The sequence below is a fragment of the Periophthalmus magnuspinnatus genome, chromosome 18, assembly GCF_009829125.3.
Source record: "Periophthalmus magnuspinnatus isolate fPerMag1 chromosome 18, fPerMag1.2.pri, whole genome shotgun sequence".
NCBI classification, from domain to species: domain Eukaryota; kingdom Metazoa; phylum Chordata; class Actinopteri; order Gobiiformes; family Gobiidae; genus Periophthalmus; species Periophthalmus magnuspinnatus.
The window spans coordinates 3,208,250-3,230,174 of record NC_047143.1 but is presented as its reverse complement, the minus strand read 5'-3'; the positions used below and the strand labels follow the sequence as shown (position 1 = coordinate 3,230,174).

Sequence of the window (21,925 nt, the reverse complement as noted above, 5' to 3'; positions counted from 1 at the left end):
TTTGCTGCTAAGAAAATTAAAGTTAAAGCTTTTTATAAGGGGCTTTGATGATGAAAGGCAAAAAAAACAAAATATGCAAATGAAAAATGAAAAGAAACCCAAATAAAATGAACTATAAACATTTTAATTTCACTATTTTTGAATGTACAACAAAAACACAGGTGGAGATACACAAAACAGAAGGTGTAAAATGGACACACACACACATGCATTTTGAAATCATGCTCATTTGGAAACGTCGCCTCCGCCTCTTGAAAACTCAACACTCACTCTTTTTTGTCCCCTCCGAGACGCCGTAGTCTTTGGGTCCCGTCATGAGGGACCGTAGAAAACCCTGTTAAACCGAACCTGCTTCATGCCTCTGCGCGGAAACTCCACAGGAACGATCCAATTTTAAACATTTAAACGTAGATTTTGCATGACAAGTTTTTATATTTTACGTCGGTCTCCTTTGATATTTAGAGCAATTTCTCGTCCCTTCCGTAAATGCGTTAAGATACGGTTAAACTTTGTACAAGATGCATTCGATAAAAACAAATAACGAGAATAATATTTCGCGAACAAAATGGCGCTAGAATGCTCGGAAATAAACGTTTTCGACGCGTTTTTTTAGGGGTTGTGTAAACGGAATGAAAGTGCTTTTCTTTTGCGGTCCAGTCTCATTTAAAATCCATGAAATTTTGTGTCTTTGGTGGAAAACAATCACCAAAAATTTGTCGGAAATTGCAAATCCGGGTTTTGTCAGTCGCGGTTTTTGTTGTTTTGGCGCAGAAATAACCAAAATATAACTTCACGTAAGGTCCTTGGTCAGTTTTTTTAGGTCGGTAAGACTCCGTGAAACGCTTGGCACTGAAGACGATTTGGTCGAAGTTTAAGTTTCCGTTTTAAAATTATTTTGTTGGTTTGCAGATGCAGTGGCAGAGTGGTTAGCGTCCCCCATCTTACGGCGAGAAGGTCCCCGGTTGGAGTTAGCTTGTTCTCCCTGTGTCTGGGTGGGTTTTCCTCTGGCTACTCCCGTTTTTCCGACCCAAAACATGCACAATTCCGGGTCAAAATCGGCTCCAGACCTAGCTCACGATCTGGAGATGGGTCCCACTGGTCCTGACGGGGTTAACCCAGAGACACTGAAGGACGGGTCAAATGCAGAGGACACGATTAGCTACAGGGACGACAAAATTATCAATATATAGATCACTTTAAGCTGTTTTTCATTGATAATTTTCCAAACTTCCATACTTTCTCCATATAAGTGGGAATACCGGTGCTCTACTTTTCCTGTATGGACATTTTTCGGACCGTTTTGCTCCAACCACGTGACCATTTGTCCAAACTCTGCATTCTGATTGGACGTCACAAATGGTCAGTGATGAGTTGGAGCGACCAGTCCCCCCCCTAGATGGCGCCGTGTCTCTGGGGTCGTATTGTGCAGCCCGGTTTGCCTCGTTAGCCTCGTTGCCGCTGGCGCTTCACTGGTTGCAGTTGCTGGTTGCAGACTTGGCGTCGTCGTTAGCGTTAGCCGCGCTGAACTCGGTGACGCGGCGCGCTAGCGGGTTTGTGCTTCGGAGCAGTTCCATGGCGGAGACACGCGTTCCGCAGGAGGAGGACTTGTTTCCTTTCTTCTGGAGCAGAGCCATGAAGTTCTCGTTCCTGGAGGTGGAGCGCTGGCTGGAGCTCAGGGTGTAGCTGCGCAGGTCGGAGCCGCAGGGGGCGTTCTTCACCGGCGACGACAGGTTCTGACGACTCCCGAAAGAGTCTGAGGGCTCTTTACGGCCCAGGACCTTCCTCTTAGACCTGAGGAAGACAATGAGACGTTTAAAGACGAGGTATTTTACTTCTGTGCGATATTAACTGCTAACACATGACATACTTAGATCAACCAGATGAACCAGACTCTCTTTTCTTAAAATCCGAAACACATAAGTACAGGTGCAGGTGTGATTATAAATGTGTATCACCAGATTATTAAAATGCATTTGGGGCACCAGTGTATCCAGTTTTGCATGTCTTTGAAATGGATTCGATTTTTGGGAAGCAAAAGAATCAAAAGCTTTTTCCCCATTTCAGTTCAAGTGTGGACAGCTTTTAGTCAAATCATGAGTGCCCTCTCCTCCTGCCTGCTCCTGTTTGCTCCTGCCTCCTCCTGCCTGCTCCTGTTTGCTCCTGCCTCCTCCTGCCTGCTCCTGCCTCCTCCTGCCTCCTCCTGCTCCTGTTTGTTCCTGTCTCTGTTTGGTTGTTCTGTCTCTGTTTCTTCTCGGAGCTGATCAGATTCACTTGTTGCTTAGAGACTGGACCTCTCAGAGTTTATGAAATGTGTGGACAAGACACAGACAGAAGAATAAACCTGATTGGTCGATCACAGCTGCTGTTACCAGGCTGTTGCTAGGCAGATTTCTCCGACTCATAACATTTACACTGTGTTTTCTTCACATGGTTTTTCTGGTACATGAAAGACTCATGGAAACAAATCTGTTTGGCAGGAATCATGTGCAAAATGAAATGATTTGAACATTTGTGTTTCTTGAAACACTCCTTCAGATATGGTTGTGTGTCCCATTTTTGTGTCTGTCCTTTGAAAAAATAAAAATAAAAAAATGTATGCATTATTTAATGTTTTGTCCTTCAAATTATAAATCAGATGTTCCTGAATAGTAGTTTTCTAAATACTTTTTTCTACTGTTACTCGAGTAATTTCTTGGACCACTACTTTGTACTTCTACCTGAGTAATATTATTTTGAAATAACAACACTGTAAATGATGATATAAAACTATGTCTATGGCGTGAGTGAGAAAAATGTGCTGTATTTGGTAACTATGATTCTATTTCATACCTTCAGACCACTAGAGGGCAGTGCTTTGAATATCTACATGTGTGTGCAGGATATAGACCGAGAATAAATACCAACAAAATAACATTCTGGACGTGTCCTGGGTGTCGTCAGAAAACTCATCTCAGACCTGTGTATGATGGTGAACTGTTGTTAGCATTAGCATTAGCTCAGACCTGCGTATGACAGTGTTAGCATTAGCTCAAACCTGTGTATGATGGTGAACGGGTGTTAGCATTAGCTCAGACCTCTGTATGATGGTGAACAGCTGTTAGCATTAGCTCAGACCTGTGTATGAGGGTGAACGGGTGTTAGCATTAGCATTAGCTCAGACCTGTGTATGATGGTGAACAGGTGTTAGCATTAGCTCAGACCTGTGTATGATGGTGAACAGCTGTTAGCATTAGCATTAGCTCAGATCTGTGTATGATGGTGAACAGGTGTTAGCATTAGCATTAGCTCAGACCTGTGTATGATGGTGAACAGGTCTTCTGTGGTGTGGGTGGAGCAGCTCAGGACGTCTTCAGCTTCTTCTGAAACCTGCAGCTCTGAGGCGTCGCTCGCGGTGGTCTCGTCTGGACACAAGACAAGAGCAATTAAAGATGTTCTACCTGATGTTTACTGTCTTGAAAATGTGAAAAAACAGAACTAGTTTGTTTGAAACGGATTGCAGTGGTCCAAAGTTACCCCTCAGTTACCATTCAGTGCATGCTAATTATTCATGCTAACAACAGTCTTTTTTCATTTCCTGATTCTTGGACAGTAAAACGATTTATAATTAGACAGCACACAGTGGAAATGTATATACTTCCTTCCTTAAAGACAGATTACTTTCTATTAATTGACTCAATAAGAGAATCGTTAAGGAACCGGATCAACAGAGGAATCGTGAATGCCTTTGGTAGATCTTTTAAATTCCCATCGTTATTAATCAACACAAAATGAGGCCTTATATTTAATCCTACGTCCACATTTCAGCAGCTCATGTTAGCTTGACCGCGCTATGAGTTTGACCAAAATAAACTCACCCGCCCCGATGTCCACGGCGGCCATTTTGTGGTCCACCTCCGAGAGAGAGGAGTCCTGCAGAGACGACTCTTTGGAGCTGTCCTCCTGCAGCTCTTCAGGGTGCTCCTCCAATGGTTGCTCCTCTCCTGGGTGCTCCTCGGGCGGGTGCGGGTGCTCTTTGAGTGGGTACTCCCATGGGTGCTGTAGTGGGTGTGGTTGTTCCTCTGGTCTCCGTGGATACTCTTCGGGTACAGGGTCTGGGACTTGGTGGGTGGTTGGTAAAGGCTCGGGGATACGGGGGGTGGTTGGGCGGTCGTCAGGCGGGAGGGCGCCCAAAGGACACCGGGCACCCATGGGACTTTCGCCTTGAGTGCTGGGACGCTCGCTACTGCCCCCGTTGGAGGCGTGGGTGGGTGTGGGTATTACACATCTGGGTTTCTTGGGGACTGGAGGAGGGACCTGGAGAGAGTCAAATATGAGTATTTCACATTATAACGTTTAAAATCATCTAATTTTTTGCGTTTTCTAAGCAGATCTGGGCGTGATTCGTACTTGGGCTGAGACACCGATGGAAATAGCAGGTGCAACAGTGGAGCAGCAGTGTCATTGTGTCCTTAGGCAAGACACTTCACCCACATTTCCTAGCGTGGATGTGGATCGAGTGACTGTTTGCGGCGGAAGTGGCCGTTGTCTTCTTCTGTCAGTCTGTCCCAGGGCAGCTGTGGCTACGCAAAAAGCTTCCCACCATCGAGCGCGGAGTGAATGAATAATGCACCAAACTGTAAAGCGACTTTGGGCGTCTGCAAAAACCTCTGTGTAAAACTAATGCATTATTAAAAGGCAGAGGGCAATTTGCTATTCTCATTTATGGGCAATAACCACTCTTCAGCATCGCACCATAGTGTACTCTGTTAAACCTACTTAAACAGTTTTGCTAGACTCTGAGTGGGGTTGGTCCTTAAAAAGAAGTTTAATACCTTTTCTTGAATTAAATTTGTTTTTTATATAGAACAGCACAACAGAATAAAAAGGTTAGCTGTAGTTTTGCTCATTCGTGGTGACTCTGCCTCATGACTTTCTTTAGAGCTCTCACAGAACCAATCGCAATCTTAGTTTTGAGTATGACTGCACTGCGTTGGTTTACGGTTTACAAAAGTACCGTATATCGAATGTGTTAACAGTAGAGTAGACCGATATATTCATTATTGCTATTGGATATTTGGACTTTTTAGCGCATCAGCTACGAGCCTTCAATCTTCAGCAGAGGCCGATTTGTTTTGGTCGATCTGCTGCCTCAAAACACGCAAAACAAAAACACTTGCACAAAACGTGACTACAGCGCTCTCGTGTAGGTCTGTGGTTAAAAAAGGGCTCGGGGGGAGTTTGTAGTAAATGTAAATGACATAATTTGGGTAAAATAATCCAAATCGGCCCTACGTATCAGCCCAAAAGTATCGACCATCGGTGGATTTAGATTCTCAACAATCGGTATCAACATCATCCATGAAAAACCCATATCGGTCAATCTCTAGGTAACAAGATTGCATAACTTTCTCAAAAACATAGTGCATTTATTGAAAATTGCTAACTGCTCCATACCTTGGGCTTCTTCCTGTCTGGGATCTCTGCCCCACTGGAGCGGTTGGTTCTGGGAGGCAGTGTTCTGCTCTTGTCCTGGAGCTCTGGAGTTTCCTGGGTGCTACAGGGAGATGGCAGCGAGCCTCCATCCCCCAAACGTAGTTCCGGATCGGGGTCGAACTCCGGCTCAAGCCCCGGGTCCTCGAGCAGAGGCTGGGGGTCGGGTAGAGGCGGCAAGTCGAACAACGCGGGAGACATGAACTGGGTCTCGTAGTTCTGGATAGTGTTGGAGTTGACGTCTGGACTTGCGGGGACTTGCGGAGGAGTTTTTTTAGGTTTTGGTTTTTTCATGACTTTGTAGATGTTGCCGAGCGGGACGGGGCGGTCGATGGGCGATGCTGGCGGAGAATCGTTGGACAGGGGCGTGGACGATGGCGAGGGGGGCTTTAGCTGAAGGTTCATTGGGCGTTTGGGCAAAGGCGGTTTGATGGCGACTGGCGGTCTGGGTTTGGGCAACGTTGGCGGAGGACTCGGATTCTCGCCGATATCTCGCCCGTGCTCCTCTTCTATGGTATCGGACGCGCCGTCGGGACAGTCCTCCAAGTCGCCACGTGAGACCGAGCGGAGCCGAATGGTTTTCAGCTCGTTTTGCGTCACCACGGGAAGCGCCTGGGAAGAACTCGGGCTGATCTTTCCCGGTTTTTCTGCCGTTGATGTGTCCGAATGCCGACGGTTCGCTCTCTGCTTTGGTTTGAGGGAAGATAACTCGAGGTGTGCGTTCCCGGGCATTTCGAACGACAGTCTTGACCGCGCAGCCGGATCTTTTGGCGAAGGCAGAGACGACTTTCTTTCGGGGATTTTGGGGCGGAGCTTACACCCCGTTACTGCGACAGTGGCGTGCGCGGTGCCCGGCTGGTGCGGCACGGTTGGTGTAGGGGCCTCGGATTGGCTAGAGTAACCACTAGAGGGCGACATGAGTCCGTGCGGCGGTCTGAAGGGAGAGGAGGCTTTGTGGTCGGTTTCCATGGCAAGCGGCAAGGGGGAAGTAGCTCGGGAGGTGGAAGGCGACTCACGGAGAGACTCGGAGCTGTCTCGGACTTTCATACATTCAAGAACCGTGGTCCCAGTGGCTGTGCTCGAACCGGAGAGAGACCTGGGGAACAGAGAACTACGTTAGATTAGCTTTGGGCAGAAAATGTTCTAAAATTAGGTAGTGGACAATGTTCTTCCAATCGAAACTTTTTGGCTCCCATCGAGAAACCATTTTCAACTGATAATAACTCAGTACGATAAAGTCTTCGTGTTTCAGGTCAGTTCTAAGTCCAGCAGAGACAAAGAAATGTTTGCAAGGTTAGTGAAGGAAGCTATTTTTGTGAAGAAAGAGAATCCGTCTCTGAAAAGCAATGGTGGACTCTGATATAATCTATAATCTAGCTGTTTACAGAAGCATTTTGAACCTTGATAAAGACCACAACAAGCCAATCAAATGCTAATCAGGTCTTTAACGATGCTGAAGGTGAGACGGCAAATACACAACAGGGACATAACGACCGATAATGATGTTAGCTGGTAAACAAGGTCCAGACAGTTTCAGTATTAAACTCCTCCTTTCGTCAGTCAAAGTAGGATAAAGTCCCAGTGTTTCAGGTCTGTTCTATTAAATTGAAAATGGGTTCTGGACGGGAGCTGGTGGTTGAGTTTCTGTGATCCGACGGGACGTTTTGGAAGAAATAAACAAAGAGAAATCAATACTTTTAAGTCTTTTTTAGAGACTGGGCTCACACATTTGTCATTTTGACCTCAATATGTCACATCACCACAGAAGGGCGAGCAGAGGAAGCAAACTTTTGTTAAATCCAGTATCCAGTCCAAAAGCACAGACAAGTTTTTCACAAATAGGCCATTAGACTCATTTTTCACAACACATTTCCATTTCTTTGAATCTTTGACTAAAATTGTAGAACCTTTATCTGTCTCACAATGAGGAACTTTCTATTTCAATGCAACACAAAGTACAAGAATATTTTTTATGTTTGATTTAATTTACAAATGGCCTACGTTACCTGCATAATTCCGTGGAAATTAAAGTCTCCAGGACAAACAAGAAAATGTAAAAAAGCTTTTATTTTAATCATTTTTTTTGGCTAAAAACTTGCATACTGTGGCGTTATGTAAAAGCTCGAACAAGAATCCTGTTTGCCGAGGTCTAAACTGCAGGATTATCAGTTTTTGCATGTTTATAATACTTTTTCTCACCTGTAGGGGTCGTTGTTGTTCTTCCACTCTCCGAGCTGCCAGTGGTTGGTGAACTCTGTCTCCCCCTCCTGGTCAGGCGCTTGTATCTCCAGACTCGGAGGTCTTTCCACCCTCCTCTCCTCCACCCCGTCTCCGCGCGAGTTCCTCCCAGAGTTCGGCATCAGGAAGTCGGGTTGGAAGTCGTGGTACTGGTCCCGGGGGATGTGCAGACTCTTGGGTCGCCCGTCGCGGTACAGGCCCCTCCCCTGATGCACCCGACCCTCCGCTTCGCCCAGATTCTTCATCAGCGACACGCTTCGCACGGGTGGAGGCGGTTTCCGTTTCGACTTTTTCAGCGAGATCGATCGGGAGCGCAGTCTTAACCGGCTTTCGTTGCTGTAATCCGAAGCCGTGACCGAAATCGTGTCCGTCGTGCTCGCGCTGTCCTCTGAGCTACCACTAGGGTACAGTAACGCGTAGTTCTCACCCGTGCCCAGGTAGTTGTTATGTCTTTGGTCATTGGTTCCATTTCCTGTCGGCAAACGTCCATCAAAGCCAAAAGAGTCGGAATCGGTGGGCGTGGACAGCGACCTCTCTCTGAATTTGAACGCATTAGCGGCTGCGATGGAGCGTGCGGATCTCTGGCGCCCTCTGCTGGCCTCGCCCCCCTCGGTCTCGCTCCTCGCGCCCACCGGGGCTCTGGGTTCGGGGGGAAGGGCCTGGATGCAGCCTCCCACCACGGTGTGCTGTTTTGGGGGCACCGCGGGGCCCTTGGTGGAGGTGCTGTGGTAGTTGTGGTTGTGGTGGTTGTACGGTTCATTCCAGGCTCCGGGGGAAAAGGTGGAGCCTTTGGGGCCGTTCCAGGAGCACAGAAGCCCAGAATGGTCCATCGCTCCCGGGGAGAGGTCCGAGTGACGTTGCTCTGGAGGGTCTGGAGGAGAGGACATTTAGGGATTAAGGTCACACAAACTTCAATTGTCCGTATTATTCCAGGAGATTTTTTTAGGCTGTACTGTTGTTATTTACTCTTTTTAAAGATTAGGAGCAATTTTATAAGTGAGGAGACAAGTGCCACATGACAACAGCTGTTTTTTAGCATTAGCATTAGCATTTTTTTTTAGCAATACGTCAATAAATCAATCACTGTCAGAAATACTCAAAACAAGACTCCTATTCCCAATTCAAATGTGTTTACAGTTGTCCCTCGCTATATCGCGGTTCTCCTTTCGTGGTCTCGCGGATTACGGCGTATGAACGTGCATTGTGTTGTGCGTCCTGATTGGCTGTTGGACTGTAGACCATTGTGTCGTGCGTCCTGATTGGCTGTTGGACTGTAGACCATTGTCCATCAGTCTCCTCCGTGCCGTGTCTCCTGTCCAGTACAGAATGTGTTCATACAAATTTACATAAACGTTGGATCGCGGTGTGACTCTGAAGTGCTGTACGTTTGCAATTCGTTTTCTCCCCGACAAAACCCACAACGTCGATGAAACGTTCTGCACCGACAAAGACGCCTACGAAGGTTTGACCCTTGAGAGAGTTTAAACGAGAGTGAAATGTGAGAAAATGTTAACGCCTGTGTGAGAAAAGTGTATAAAGTGTGTGGTGAGGGGTTTTACAGACAAAAACATAGAGAATAACTGTAAAAAATAAAGCGGATACTTCACGGATTTCGGCTATTGCGGGTTATTTTTAGAACATAACCCCCGCGATAAACGAGGGACCATTGTATTTCTTTTTATTTTATTTTTTGCAGGCATAATCGATCACGTAGAGCAGGTTAAATCGAACATTTTAAGGTCAGATTGACGAGTCTGAGAGCAGCAGTGACGGAGCGAGGGGCCACAGTTTTTCAATAGAAAGTGAATTGCACCCACGCTTATAATGACATTCAGCACCAAACTGGATAAATAGATTTTCACCTGGACTTTATATCAGGCCGAGACGTTACGTAAGCATCAAAAACTTAAACAACAACCCGAAACCTGAACGAAACAACCTCCCTCAGCCCCTCGCTCTTCCTCTCCGCCCCCTCTTACCCGGAGTCAGGGCGGCTTCCAGGTCGGAGTGCGTCTTCCTCAGCGGCGCCCCCTGGTGGAGAGTGTCTGTCACGGGCTCCAGAGAGCGCGGCTGATGGGGCAGCTCTGCGGGGGAGGGGCAGGGGGAGTGCTGAAGAAGGTCGACGCCGTGGAACCTCCCTCCTCCTCCTCCTCCTCCTCCTCCTCCTGTTTCACCTAAAACACAGAGACATGTTTAAAATGAGGAGGTGCAGTGCTCTATTTATACATGTGTCCTGGGATTTTACGGTTTAAAAAATGTAAAATCTCCACTGACCCTGGGCCGACAGACTCTGAATCCACTGTTTTTGTTACTAAACTGTGTATATTGTATTTGAACAGTTTCTGATTTTGACAATTTCACTGGAAACTAAGTACATTTGCATTTTTTTTTGGGTCAATAATGTATAAAAATCAGTGTGTGCTGCGTCTAGAGTCCACTGCAATGTCAAGTACTACGTGACATCACCCAAGACTGTCCTGATTACAGCCAGGTGTTTGTGATAGGTCCTTCCTTCCTTCTTTCCTTCCCTTCCTTCCTTAACTTCCTTCCTACCTTAACTTCCTTCCTTCCTTTACTTCCTTCCTTCCTTCCTTCCTTAACTTCCTTCCTACCTTAACTTTCTTCCTTCCTCCTTTACTTCCTTTCTTTCTTTTTCTTTTTTCCTTCCTCAATTTCCTTCTTCTTTCCTTCCTTAACTTCCTTCTTTCCTTCCTTCCTTCCTTCCTTCCTTCACTTCCTTCCTACCTTAACTTCTTTCTTTCCTTCCTTCTTTCCTTCCCTTCCTTCCTTAACTTCCTTCCTTCTTTCCTTCCCTTCCTTCCTTAACTTCCTTCCTTCTTTCCTTCCTTCCTTCCTTCCTTCCTTCCTACCTTAACTTCCTTCCTTCTTTCTTTCCTGCCTTCCTTCCTTCCTTTACTTCCTTCCTTTCCTTCCTACCTTAACTTCCTTCCTTCCTTACTCCTTTACTTCCTTTCTTTCTTTTTTCTTTCCTTCTTTCTTTCCTTCCTTCCTTATCTTCCTTCTTTCCTTCCTTCCTTCCTTCTTTCTTTCTTGTCAGGACCTTGTACAAATTCTTTAATCTCACAAAATAAAAGTTGATTTGTTCCAGTTTTCTCTCTTGTTTCTTTCTCTCTGCAGACCCAGTGCAGTGAACACATTAAACTCACATTAAACACACATTTCATTTTGCACCAATCACATTAAAATGATCTGTTACTACGGAAACAAACTGGTGTCAACAAAAAAACCTAATCTGGTAATCCAAAGTGACGAGCTCATTGTGCGTTCTGATTGGACAACAACACAAACTCATGTTAAACACTTGTGAAACTGTGAATAAATGATCATAATTACATCATAATTACATCATAATTACATCATAATCACATCATAATTACATCATAATCACATCATAATCACACTCACTACGTCTCACCTCTAAGAACAAACAGCCTGGAGATTTGAATTTACACCAGAAATAAAAAAAACGTGTTGTGAAAAAAACAGCGACACAGTTTGAATCACAAAAGCGGGAGACACTGACCCTGATTCAGCTCTGACTCAGCTCGTCTCTCCATTCACAAAAATAAAATCTCTCTGTTTTTTTTTCTGAATCCGACCAAAGCGCAGACAGCTGTGACAACACGTCCCACCAGTTCATTCAGAGCTGTATCCTCCCTCTGCTCCTCTGCTCCTCCCTTCATCTTTCCCTCATCTCTCTGTCTCTCCCCCCTCCACCCTTCCCTTTTCTCACTCCATCTCTCCTACCCTCTCTCCTCTTCCTCTCCTCTCTTTCCCCTCTCCCCACCTCCCTTTTCCCCCTCTCTCTCTTCAGCTCTCTCTCTCCTTCTCTTTCTCTCCTCTCCCTCCTTTGCTCTGTTCATTCCACCCTCCCCTCACTCTCCCCTCTCTCTACCCCCTTTCTTATACCTCCCTCCATTCATCCCTCCTCTCTTTCCCCTCGCTCTCCTTTGCTCCATCCTTCCATCCTCCATCACTCTCCTTCCCTCCATTCATCCCTCCTCTCTTTCCACTCTCTCTCCATCTCCCTTTCTCCCCTCTCTTTCCCCTCTCTCTCCTTCTCTTTCTCTATTCATCCCTCCTCTCTTTCCCCTCTCTCTCCTTCTCTTTCTCCATTCACCCCTCCTCTCTTTCCCCTCTCTCTCCTTCTCTTTCTCCATTCACCCCTCCTCTCTTTCCCCTCTCTCTCCTTCTCTTTCTCTATTCATCCCTCCTCTCTTTCCCCTCTCTCCCTCTCCCTTTCTCCCCTCTCTTTCCCCTCTCTCTCCTTCTCTTTCTCTATTCATCCCTCCTCTCTTTCCCCTCTCTCTCCTTCTCTTTCTCCATTCACCCCTCCTCTCTTTCCCCTCTCTCTCCTTCTCTTTCTCCATTCACCCCTCCTCTCTTTCCCCTCTCTCTCCTTCTCTTTCTCTATTCATCCCTCCTCTCTTTCCCCTCTCTCTCCCCATTCACCCCTCCTCTCTTTCCCCTCTCTCCCTCTCCCTTTCTCCCCTCTCTTTCCCCTCTCTCTCCTTCTCTTTCTCTATTCATCCCTCCTCTCTTTCCCCTCTCTCTCCTTCTCTTTCTCCATTCACCCCTCCTCTCTTTCCCCTCTCTCTCCTTCTCTTTCTCTATTCATCCCTCCTTTCTTTCCCCTCTCTCCTTCTCTTTCTCTATTCACCCCTCCTCTCTTTCCCCTCTCTCTCCTTCTCTTTCTCCATTCATCCCTCCTCTCTTTCCCCTCTCTCTCCTTGTCTTTCCGCTCCCTTTCTCTCCTTTTCTCCACTCTTTCCACTCCTCCTCCTCTCCTCTCTCCACCCTCTTCCTTACACCTCCCTCCATTCATCCCTCCTCTCTTTCCCCTCTCTCTCCTTCTCTTTCTGCTCCCTTTCTCTCCTTTTCTCCTCTCTCCACCCTCTTCCTCACACCTCCCTCCATTCATCCCTCCTCTCTTCCCCTCTCTCTCCTTCTCTTTCTCCATTCATCCCTCCTCTCTTCCCCTCTCTCCTCTCTCTCTCCTTCTCCCTCCCTTCATCTTCTCCTCTCCATTTCACTCCCTTCTTCCCTCTCTCCCTCTCTTCCATTCACACACTCTCTTTTCCCCTGGAGATATTGTTTTTCCAAATGTTTTTTTTTTTTCTTCTCTCGTATCTTTTGGGGGAAGAGGAGAGTGTTTCCATGGCAACAGATTCAGTCCAAATCACATCTGTACTTGTTCTGCTGCTCGTTTTTTTTTTTTTTTTTTTGGGTTGCCAGATCCTACAATTAAAAACCCGTTTGTAATAAAGCCAAAAAACACAAACTCTAAGATATTACGGGTTGTAACGTTGTTTTTCATCAGTTGGAACACGTTTTACAAAAGTATTAGGCAGTGATCCCAACACAAAGTCACATACCAGCATCGCCTCCTCTGATTGGCCAAAGCTCAGACAATTAAATTAAATTATGGTTTAAAACAAAATGAAGTCTTCCACTTTACACAAGCTTTGTATAAAAGTGTGATCTAAAACGCTTATAAAATGGAGTTAAAAGTTACTAGTACTCACAGTAGAATACTTCATACATACTTTCTACTTTTACTTAGGTACAATTTGGGCAGCAGTACTTCTAACTGAGTACATTTACTTTATGTTATTTTCATTTCGATATCTGTGAAACCCAATAATCAATAACAGCTCTGGAACTAACATATTGTCCAGTCGTACTAGCAAACATACACTGTATATATAAATGGACGTAGCTAACCTGCTAGCCGCCGCTATGTAACAGGAAGTGAGCATAGCTGCGCTTCCAGCTCCATCGACTCTGGCTCCATTTCACTTTCTATTGAAAAAATGTCACCCCTCTCTCTGTACCTGCTGCTGTCAGACTCGTCGTTTTGGTTTTAAATGTTCGTATTAACCCGACTCTACGTGATCCTGGGGTTTTTATTTCGCTATTTTGTCCGTAAATCAAAATACGAACATTAATAACAGACAAATCAGGCGCCGTCTTTCCGCACTAGCGTTAGCAACAGGTTTGATTGACAGCGTTGCTCAGCGGGCGCTCAATGCTAAACCAGCGATGCAGGCGAGAAGAGATGCTAACTTCATATTGCTCATTCCAGATTGGCTCTTTGGTTGCTATGATACTCACGGTTGGAATTTGGCTCTAAATTAGCCGCTATAACTGCTAGCCTCGATTAGCTTCATTTGACTGGAGCTGAACGCTACGAGTGACGTCACGCTCGCTCTCTATGGCACCTAGGCAACAGTTCAAGGACTTTTTTCCCATTCATAAGATATTAATTTTGTTTTAAATTGTTGATCGCTATGGCAACAGCTCAAATTTGTTGTCATTCTTTAAAAAAAAGCCTTACACTTCGCGCTACACTGTGTAATTATTCATTAAGTCCACACGTCCAGATGAAGCTGCCAATCTGCACCATCAGCCCCGCCCACCACCAACGCACACACACACACACACACACACACACACCCCCCGACACACACACTCACACACAGACACACACAGACACACCCACCCCCTCACAGACACACTAACACACACGCTAACACACACGCTAACACACACGCTAACACACACACTAACACACACACTAACACACACGCTAACACACACACACAGACACACCCCCACACACCCCGACACGCACACACAGACACACCCCGACACACTCACACACACACCCCGACGCGCACACACAGACACACACACACAGACACACACACCCCGACACACACCGACACACACAATCACACACACTCACACACACAGACTAGGGGGTGGGTGAAGTGTCTTGCCTAAGGACACGACAACAGAACTACTTGATCCTCGCGGGAATCGATACTTTCCACCTTCAGGGACGACTGCTCCGCTCTACAAACTGAGCCACTGTCGTCACTATAAAAGGAGAGATGGAGAGATGGAGAGATGGAGGGGAGAAATGAAGGAAGGAACTGGGGAAGGAAGGAGAGGAGGAGTAGACGGAGAGGCGCAGAGAACGAGGAGATAAGGGGAAAAGGGTGAGAAGGAGGAGAGAGGGAGAGAAGGAGGAAAAAGAGAGCGAAAAGAGAGAAAAGGGAGGAGGAGGAGGAGCCGGTCTGACGAGGCAGTTGCCATGACAACCGCTATATGGGTCCGGTTTCCTAAAGGACGTGGAACGAGGAGCGAAAAGCCACTGAGGAACTTTAGCTCGTCTGACGGCGCGCAAAAGAGAGAGAAAGAGGAGAGACGAGAGGGGGGGGGGGAAGAGAAGGAAAGATAAAAGGAGGAGAGAGAGAGAAGATAAGGGGAAGGAGAGAGGGAAAAAGAGGTAGGGGCGATGTGTCTTCCACGTTTCTGTTTTCCCTGTGAGCACAGAACCTGCGTCAAGACTCAAACTGTGATTTTTAAAGCAGATCCGGAACAGCAGGGGGCGATACTGACCTCAGCCGTGTGTTTGTGCGTCAATAAAATGTACACAACAGCGCCCCCAACCTGTCTGTTAGCGTCACTACTTCCTGTCCAGCTGTATCTCTATGAAAATCACTACGAACACTATGAAATCACTAAATCCGATCGCTAGCGCCATCTGTATCAAATAACGATGCTTTGCCGCTGACGTCATCAACATTCCTCGACGCTGTGATGCTAACTGTAGGCACTGCTCTGTCTGGAGCTTTGTTAGACTTTAATCTGCGCTTCATTTATTTATTTAACACAGTCTGAGCAGAGAGACATGAGCTGATTTGCGCTATTAAACAAAAAGTCTCTCACACATAACAAGTAAAATTACAGTCACAAGCTAGCTAGCATTAGCCAACAATTAATGAGAAACCAGAGAACTTTTTGTTGCGCATAAACTTTGAACATTTTACACAAACAAACCGACTTTATATAATATTTTAGCGCCAAAACTTTTTCCCAAATTCACAATTGAAAAGAATGAAGCGCTAAAAGTGGGCGGGGCTGTTGTGATGTCATCTGAAACACAGTCCGTCGATAAAGCTGCAGTACCTGTGATGTCCAGGGGGATGAACTGTGCGGGGGTTCTTCGCCCGTGGGTCCAGCGCGGTTTCTCTGCGACAGGAGGAGGCCCGGAGCTGCTGTGAGTCCCCCAGAGCTGCAGGGGGCGCTCTGATCCGCAGGGGGACGCGTTCAGGATGGAGCGCAGCCCGAACACGGAGGAGGCGGTCTCATCGTCGTAGAGCTGCTTCGACGCCGGCTGCAGACACAGACGCACAAGGATTTAAAGCCGCGAGCAGCGATAAAGGCCCTCGCCCTGCCACACACCTTGTCTTGAGTGTTTTACCGAATTGTGTCAATCACACTAGTTGTTATTCTGACTGTATTTTCGTTGTTTTACTTTTCAAAAATGGTTAAAAATAATGTCTGCATGTGGAAAATATACTTTATAAACGACACCTCCTGAAGCTCCCTCTGCTGTCAGCAACGGGAATGAACATTTATAAAGGAAACAAGCCTTTATCTCCTGTGAATGCTTTGCTAACAGAGCCATGTTATGCTAATAGAGCCATGCTAGGCTAATAGGGCTGTGTGTTTGTTCTGAACACAATTTGACAGTAGAATGAGTCCGGTGATGGTTAATGGGCTTAAAAACTGTACAGGAGAAGTCTGGAGTTTTATCTATGACGCAACTAAACAGGCAAAATGTGAACGAAGCACTTTTGAGGCGTGAATGAAACAAAATACAACTCCAGGTGCGATTTAATGAAGAGAGAACAGTATAACATGGTTAAAAGGTTAAAAAAAACAATTAATTTAGCAAAATATGTGTAAATATATTTAAAGAGTAAAATACAATAATAGCAAATTGCATGTAGTTTGTCCGTGTTTGTGTTGCCGTAGTGACTAAAGTGTGTCATTAGGGAGCGGTTTGCTTTGACCACGCCCACATAATAGAAAAGCTAACATGGGCGCGCTATATTTTTTAACTTCCTCCCATGAATTAGCGAGTGTCTGTTAATGTTTTGTTGCTATAGAAACGACCGGGGCAAAAATATTGATTTGAAGAAGTCCAAATGTCCAAATGTGTCGTCATGAGCGCGGCGGCGTTTGTTTCACATTGGGCGTCACACTCCGACGTGTCGCCGGCGTTTATTTTAGCGACAGATCCATTTCTGAAATGAGTTTATTTCTGCAGCATCACTACTGGCAAAAGTAGCACCGTAAATCCACTGAAAGGTGAAATCGATCGGACCAAAATAGAAGAGAGGAACGAGGGAGGGATGAGAGGGAGAGAGAGGGAGAGAGAGGGAGCGAGGGAAGAGAGGAATGAGAGAGGAGGGGAAGGAACAGAGGGAGCAAAGCAACAGAGGAAGGGACTGAAGAGAGGGAGGGACAGATGAGGGAGGGCAGAGAGGGAGAGATAAGGGAGAGATAAAGGAGGGATGGAAGAGAGGGAGAGAGAGGTGAGGGAGGGAAGAGGGGGAGGGAGAGGTGAGGGAGGGAAGAGGGGGAGGGAGAGGTGAGGGAGGGAGGGAGAGTTAAGGGACAGATAAGGGAGGGAGGGAGGGAGGGAGAGGTGAGGGAGAGAGGGAAGAGAGGGAGGGAGAGATGAGGAAGACATAAGGGAGAGAAGAAAGGGAGGGTGGGAGGGAAAAGGGCAAGAAGAGAGGAAGGGAGAAATGGTGAGAAAAGAGGGAGTGAAGAGAGATAAAGAGAAATAAGGGAGAAATAAGGGAGAGAGATGGAAGGAGAGAGAAAAAAAAAGGGGGAGAGAGAAAAAGGGAGTGATAAGGGAGGGGAGGGGGGAAGAAAGGGATGGGGTAAAGGAAAAGCAGAGGGGTGGAGTGAATGAAAGATAGAAAAGAGAGAGGGAGATGGAGAGAAGAGAGAGAGAGGGAGAAAGTGAGAAAAACAGGAGAGAGGAGAGAAAGAGGGGTGGATAGAGAGTGAAAGAGTGAGAGGAGGAGAGGTCGTGTCCACACTGTTCTCCTGGTTCAGACAAACACAAGGACACACAGATAAGAGCAGAACATTTATATTTTTAACTTTGGTTTTTTTAGAAAGTTTCACGTCTAAAAAAAGTTACAAGTTATTTTTAAAAGACGAGAAGATGAGTAAGAGAATTATCTTAAAATATCTATATGTAAATCAGGTCGAACCACGACAACGCTGAGACTATAACAGGACTAAACCAGGACTAAACCAGGACTAAACAAGGACTAAACTAGGACTAAACCAGGACTAAACCAGGTCTAAACCAGGACTAAACCAGGACTAAACCAGGACTAAACCAGGACTAAACCAGGGCTAAACCAGGAATAAACCAGGAATAAACCAGGACTAAACCAGGACTAAACCAGGGCTAAACCAGGGCTAAACCAGGTCTAAACCCGGGCTAAACCAGGTCTAAACCAGGTCTAAACCAGGTCTAAACCAGGTCTAAACCAGGTCTAAACCAGGACTAAACTAGGGCTAAACTAGGGCTAAACCAGGTCTAAACCCGGGCTAAACCAGGACTAAACCAGGTCTAAACCAGAACTAAACCAGGTCTAAACCAGGTCTAAACCAGGTCTAAACCCGGCCTTGCTGACTCCACACTGTCGTGTAAATAAACCCTGATTCGATTCTTCTGAGTCTTTTACACCTCGGCTCTGATTCACTGAGGTCAGAGTGAATCTTTGTTTTGATTATGAATCTGTAAAGTGACAGAAACAACACGAGTCTGTGAGAAAGACGGACAGAGTGAGTCAGATGAACGAGAAGAGAGGAGGAGAGAGAGACGGAGAGATAACTCTGTGGGAGATTCACTGTTTATATCCAAACTTTTTATCCACAAATGTTAAACTTTATCTTTATTTGTTTGGATCTAACTCCACAAACGTCACATTGGTCTCAGTTTAAACTATAGCAGCTCTTCAAACGTACAAACTTATTACTGTTGTTGTTTTTATTTGTTGTTTGTTGTTTGTTTTTGTTTGTTTGTTTTTTACCAGAAATATGAAGTCTGTTCTTTTCCCGGAGCTTCCTGGAGACCCCGGAGAGGCCGGAGATCGGGTCAGAGACGTTTCTTCTGAACTCTGTGACGAAGACGGGAGACGAAATGTTTGACCAGGTTTGGAGTCGCACAACTGCTCCTCAAAATCTGCAACACAAAAACAGACGCACTTTTAACACAATCACAACTGGAGCTTAAGGTATCGCACTTTTATGAGGCATTAGCCGCTAACACGGAACATTTAGATCACCGTGTTACCTTTGATTCTTAAAAAATGCTATATTTACCTTTCTTTGCTCTCTGTGCTAACTCACTCCCCCTTCAGAGCGCTATCACAACAACTACAAATATCAGACATCAGAGGTATAATACTCCCTACAATGGACAATATAATGTTGTTCCCTCGTCAAAAACATGTCTGAATTGGTTTCAGATGTCGTCCATGCATGTTTGAGTAATTTAGCGATCTCTCCCGGGCCGTATTCAAACCCTCCTAACGTTTAGCTGTAAGATTCTGTGCGAGGCTCCGCCCACAAGTCACTCCCACACAACAATCCTCCATAAATATACAAAAACATGACCCAAAACTGTAAACAAAAAAATAAATACCTCCTCTTTAATACCCCATAGAAGTAAAATACCTCCTCTTTAATACCCCATAGAAGTAAATACCTCCTCTTTAATACCCCAGAGAAGTAAATACCTCCTCTTTAATACCCCAGAGAAGTAAAATACTCCTCTTTAATACCCCATAGAAGTAAATACCTCCTCTTTAATACCCCACAGAAGTAAATACCTCCTCTTTAATACCCCATAGAAGTAAATACCTCCTCTTTAATACCCCATAGAAGTAAATACCTCCTCTTTAATACCCCATAGAAGTAAAATACCTCCTCTTTAATACCCCATAGAAGTAAATACCTCCTCTTTAATACCCCACAGAAGTAAATACCTCCTCTTTAATACCCCATAGAAGTAAATACCTCCTCTTTAATACCCCATAGAAGTAAATACCTCCTCTTTAATACCCCATAGAAGTAAAATACCTCCTCTTTAATACCCCATAGAAATAAATACCTCCTCTTTAATACCCCATAGAAGTAAATACCTCCTCTTTAATACCCCATAGAAGTAAATACCTCCTCTTTAATACCCCATAGAAGTAAATACCTCCTCTTTAATACCCCGTACAAGTAAATATCTCCTCTTTAATACCCCACAGAAGTAAATACCTCCTCTTTAATACCCCACAGAAGTAAATACCTCCTCTTTAATACCCCATAGAAGTAAAATACTCCTCTTTAATACCCCACAGAAGTAAATACCTCCTCTTTAAACTACTTCAGTTTACTGTACAGGACAACACGTTCCACCCAAAGTACTTTAAAGTGCATTATTCATTCACTCCACAAACTGACGTAAAGAGGAAGCACTCCCGAAGCCCCACCCGATGACATCACAAGGTGTAACAAAAAACACATAAGAACAGCGTTAAAGCCCCCACTGCGGGACATTTCCTCACATTAAGCTTAGTTATAAATAAATAACCGCTCCCCCCCCAACCCCCCCGGGTCTTCTAAACTTAGCCTCAGACGCTCCAGCCCTGTTGCATTGTGGGAGTTTGTGTAAATATTAATGAATTGACATTTTAACAGCTTCTTTTATAAATATGTGTGTTTTTTAAATCTAACTGAGCCATATGCGCTGCCACCGATGTGTTATTTATACGGAGTTTGGGAGCTCGGCCAGAAACATGTCCTCTCGCTCTTTCCTCCTCTTTCTCTTTCGGTCTCTCCCTCTCTTCCTCTCTCTTCCTCCATCCCTCTCTCTTCTCCACACGCCTCTCTGCATTAGCACATTGTAAACACTGTCATGGAAATGTAAAGACCATAAAGAACGCAGCATCTGGAGCTGGCGTCTGCATTTTCTACAAAACGCGATTATTGTTGTGGTTTTTTTACATTTTTATATTTAAAGGACTTACATAACCTAAGCTGCTTAAGGCTCGACTAAAGATTTTACCGGAAAAAGATTTCTGAAATACAGCGATAAATAAGTTATCAGTGACTTTGTGAATCTCTTAAGCTTCTCCAATCCACCAGAGGTCATCATTAAAGACGTTAAAGAAAAGGTATTTCACTTTACTGCGATGCATTTTTATTGTTTTGAAAATGCTGTTATATATATTCGCATCGCACCAGGTTTGTGAAGTCGTAGTATACTGTTTGTGGCATGTTTTTGTATATTTACGGAGAATTGTCATGTGGGAACGTGAGTGATGTAGGTTTGTGGACGGAGCTTTGTACAGAATCTTGCAGCTAACCATAAGGAGAGTTTGAATAAGGCCTAAGAGAGATCGCTAAATTACTCAAACATGCACGGATGACATTTAAAACCTCTGAAAAGATCAAAAAAGTCAGTTTATAGCAGGGACATACAGTATCAGGGACAAATCCTGGTTTTAACGATCCTGAACGTTACTAGGGATGCACTGATCCAGCTCTTGTAGTTCCGATACCAATACCGATACTGATACGAGACGCTCTGGAGCAAGATCAGCCTCCAAATCGTCCGAATAAAGTCTCCAGGACATGGGCTTAAACATCATGAAACCGAAACCCAGTCCAGCGAATTTTTCAGTATCGGTGCCGATATTCTACACCAGTATCAGTATTTTTACACACACAGGGTTTAATGTGAATGAGGAGGCGTTTAGCTGCACACATGAGTGGTAAAGGCGCATTATGAAACTTTTCTGTGGAGGGTCTGCTACCTGCTTGTCTCCTACATTATCGCTTTGCCTGGAATGTTCCACAGTGCGGCATAGATCTGTCTCGATAAATACTACACCGACTTTGTAATACAGTAGTGGGGAGTGTGTTGCTTTTTTGATGTAATATGATTAGATTTGAGCTGTAGAGGGGAGACTGCATAACTTCTATGGCTAATTATTGCTTCATTCTGCTGGGTATTGTTTGCAGCTCGGGCCTTTTAACCCTCTGGTGCACAGCGGTCACTGCAGTAGACAGATACTAAAACATAACTTTCTCTTTAATGCATTTGTTTATATGGTGGAGCCTCTAGAGTGCTCTCTGCTGCCACACTCCATTGAGGTCAATTCAGTGGTCAGTCGGTGTAACTGCAAGTAAGTTTCCTCTGGTTTTCTTATTCAGAGCCTAAACAGTTTTGAAATTTCCCCCCAAAAAATGTTGAAATGTTTTTCAAAGCATAAAAGAAACATGTGTCTGTATATTTACAATAAAACACAAGTTA

The 21,925-nt window shown here is 45.2% G+C and overlaps 1 protein-coding gene across 1 annotated transcript; it reads right to left on the bottom strand.

Moving 5' to 3' along the window:
- Positions 1-183: 183 nt before the first annotated feature.
- Positions 184-21,257, bottom strand: nhsl2 (NHS-like 2). Its single transcript, XM_055229222.1, has 9 exons — positions 21,134-21,257; positions 18,648-18,799; positions 15,706-15,913; positions 9,687-9,881; positions 7,669-8,578; positions 5,434-6,565; positions 3,855-4,293; positions 3,293-3,401; positions 184-1,791 (listed from the first exon to the last, which is right to left on the bottom strand). The coding sequence occupies exons 1-9, from the start codon at positions 21,255-21,257 to the stop codon at positions 1,467-1,469; spliced, it is 3,594 nt and encodes a 1,197-aa protein (XP_055085197.1). The 3' UTR covers positions 184-1,466.
- Positions 21,258-21,925: the final 668 nt, after the last annotated feature.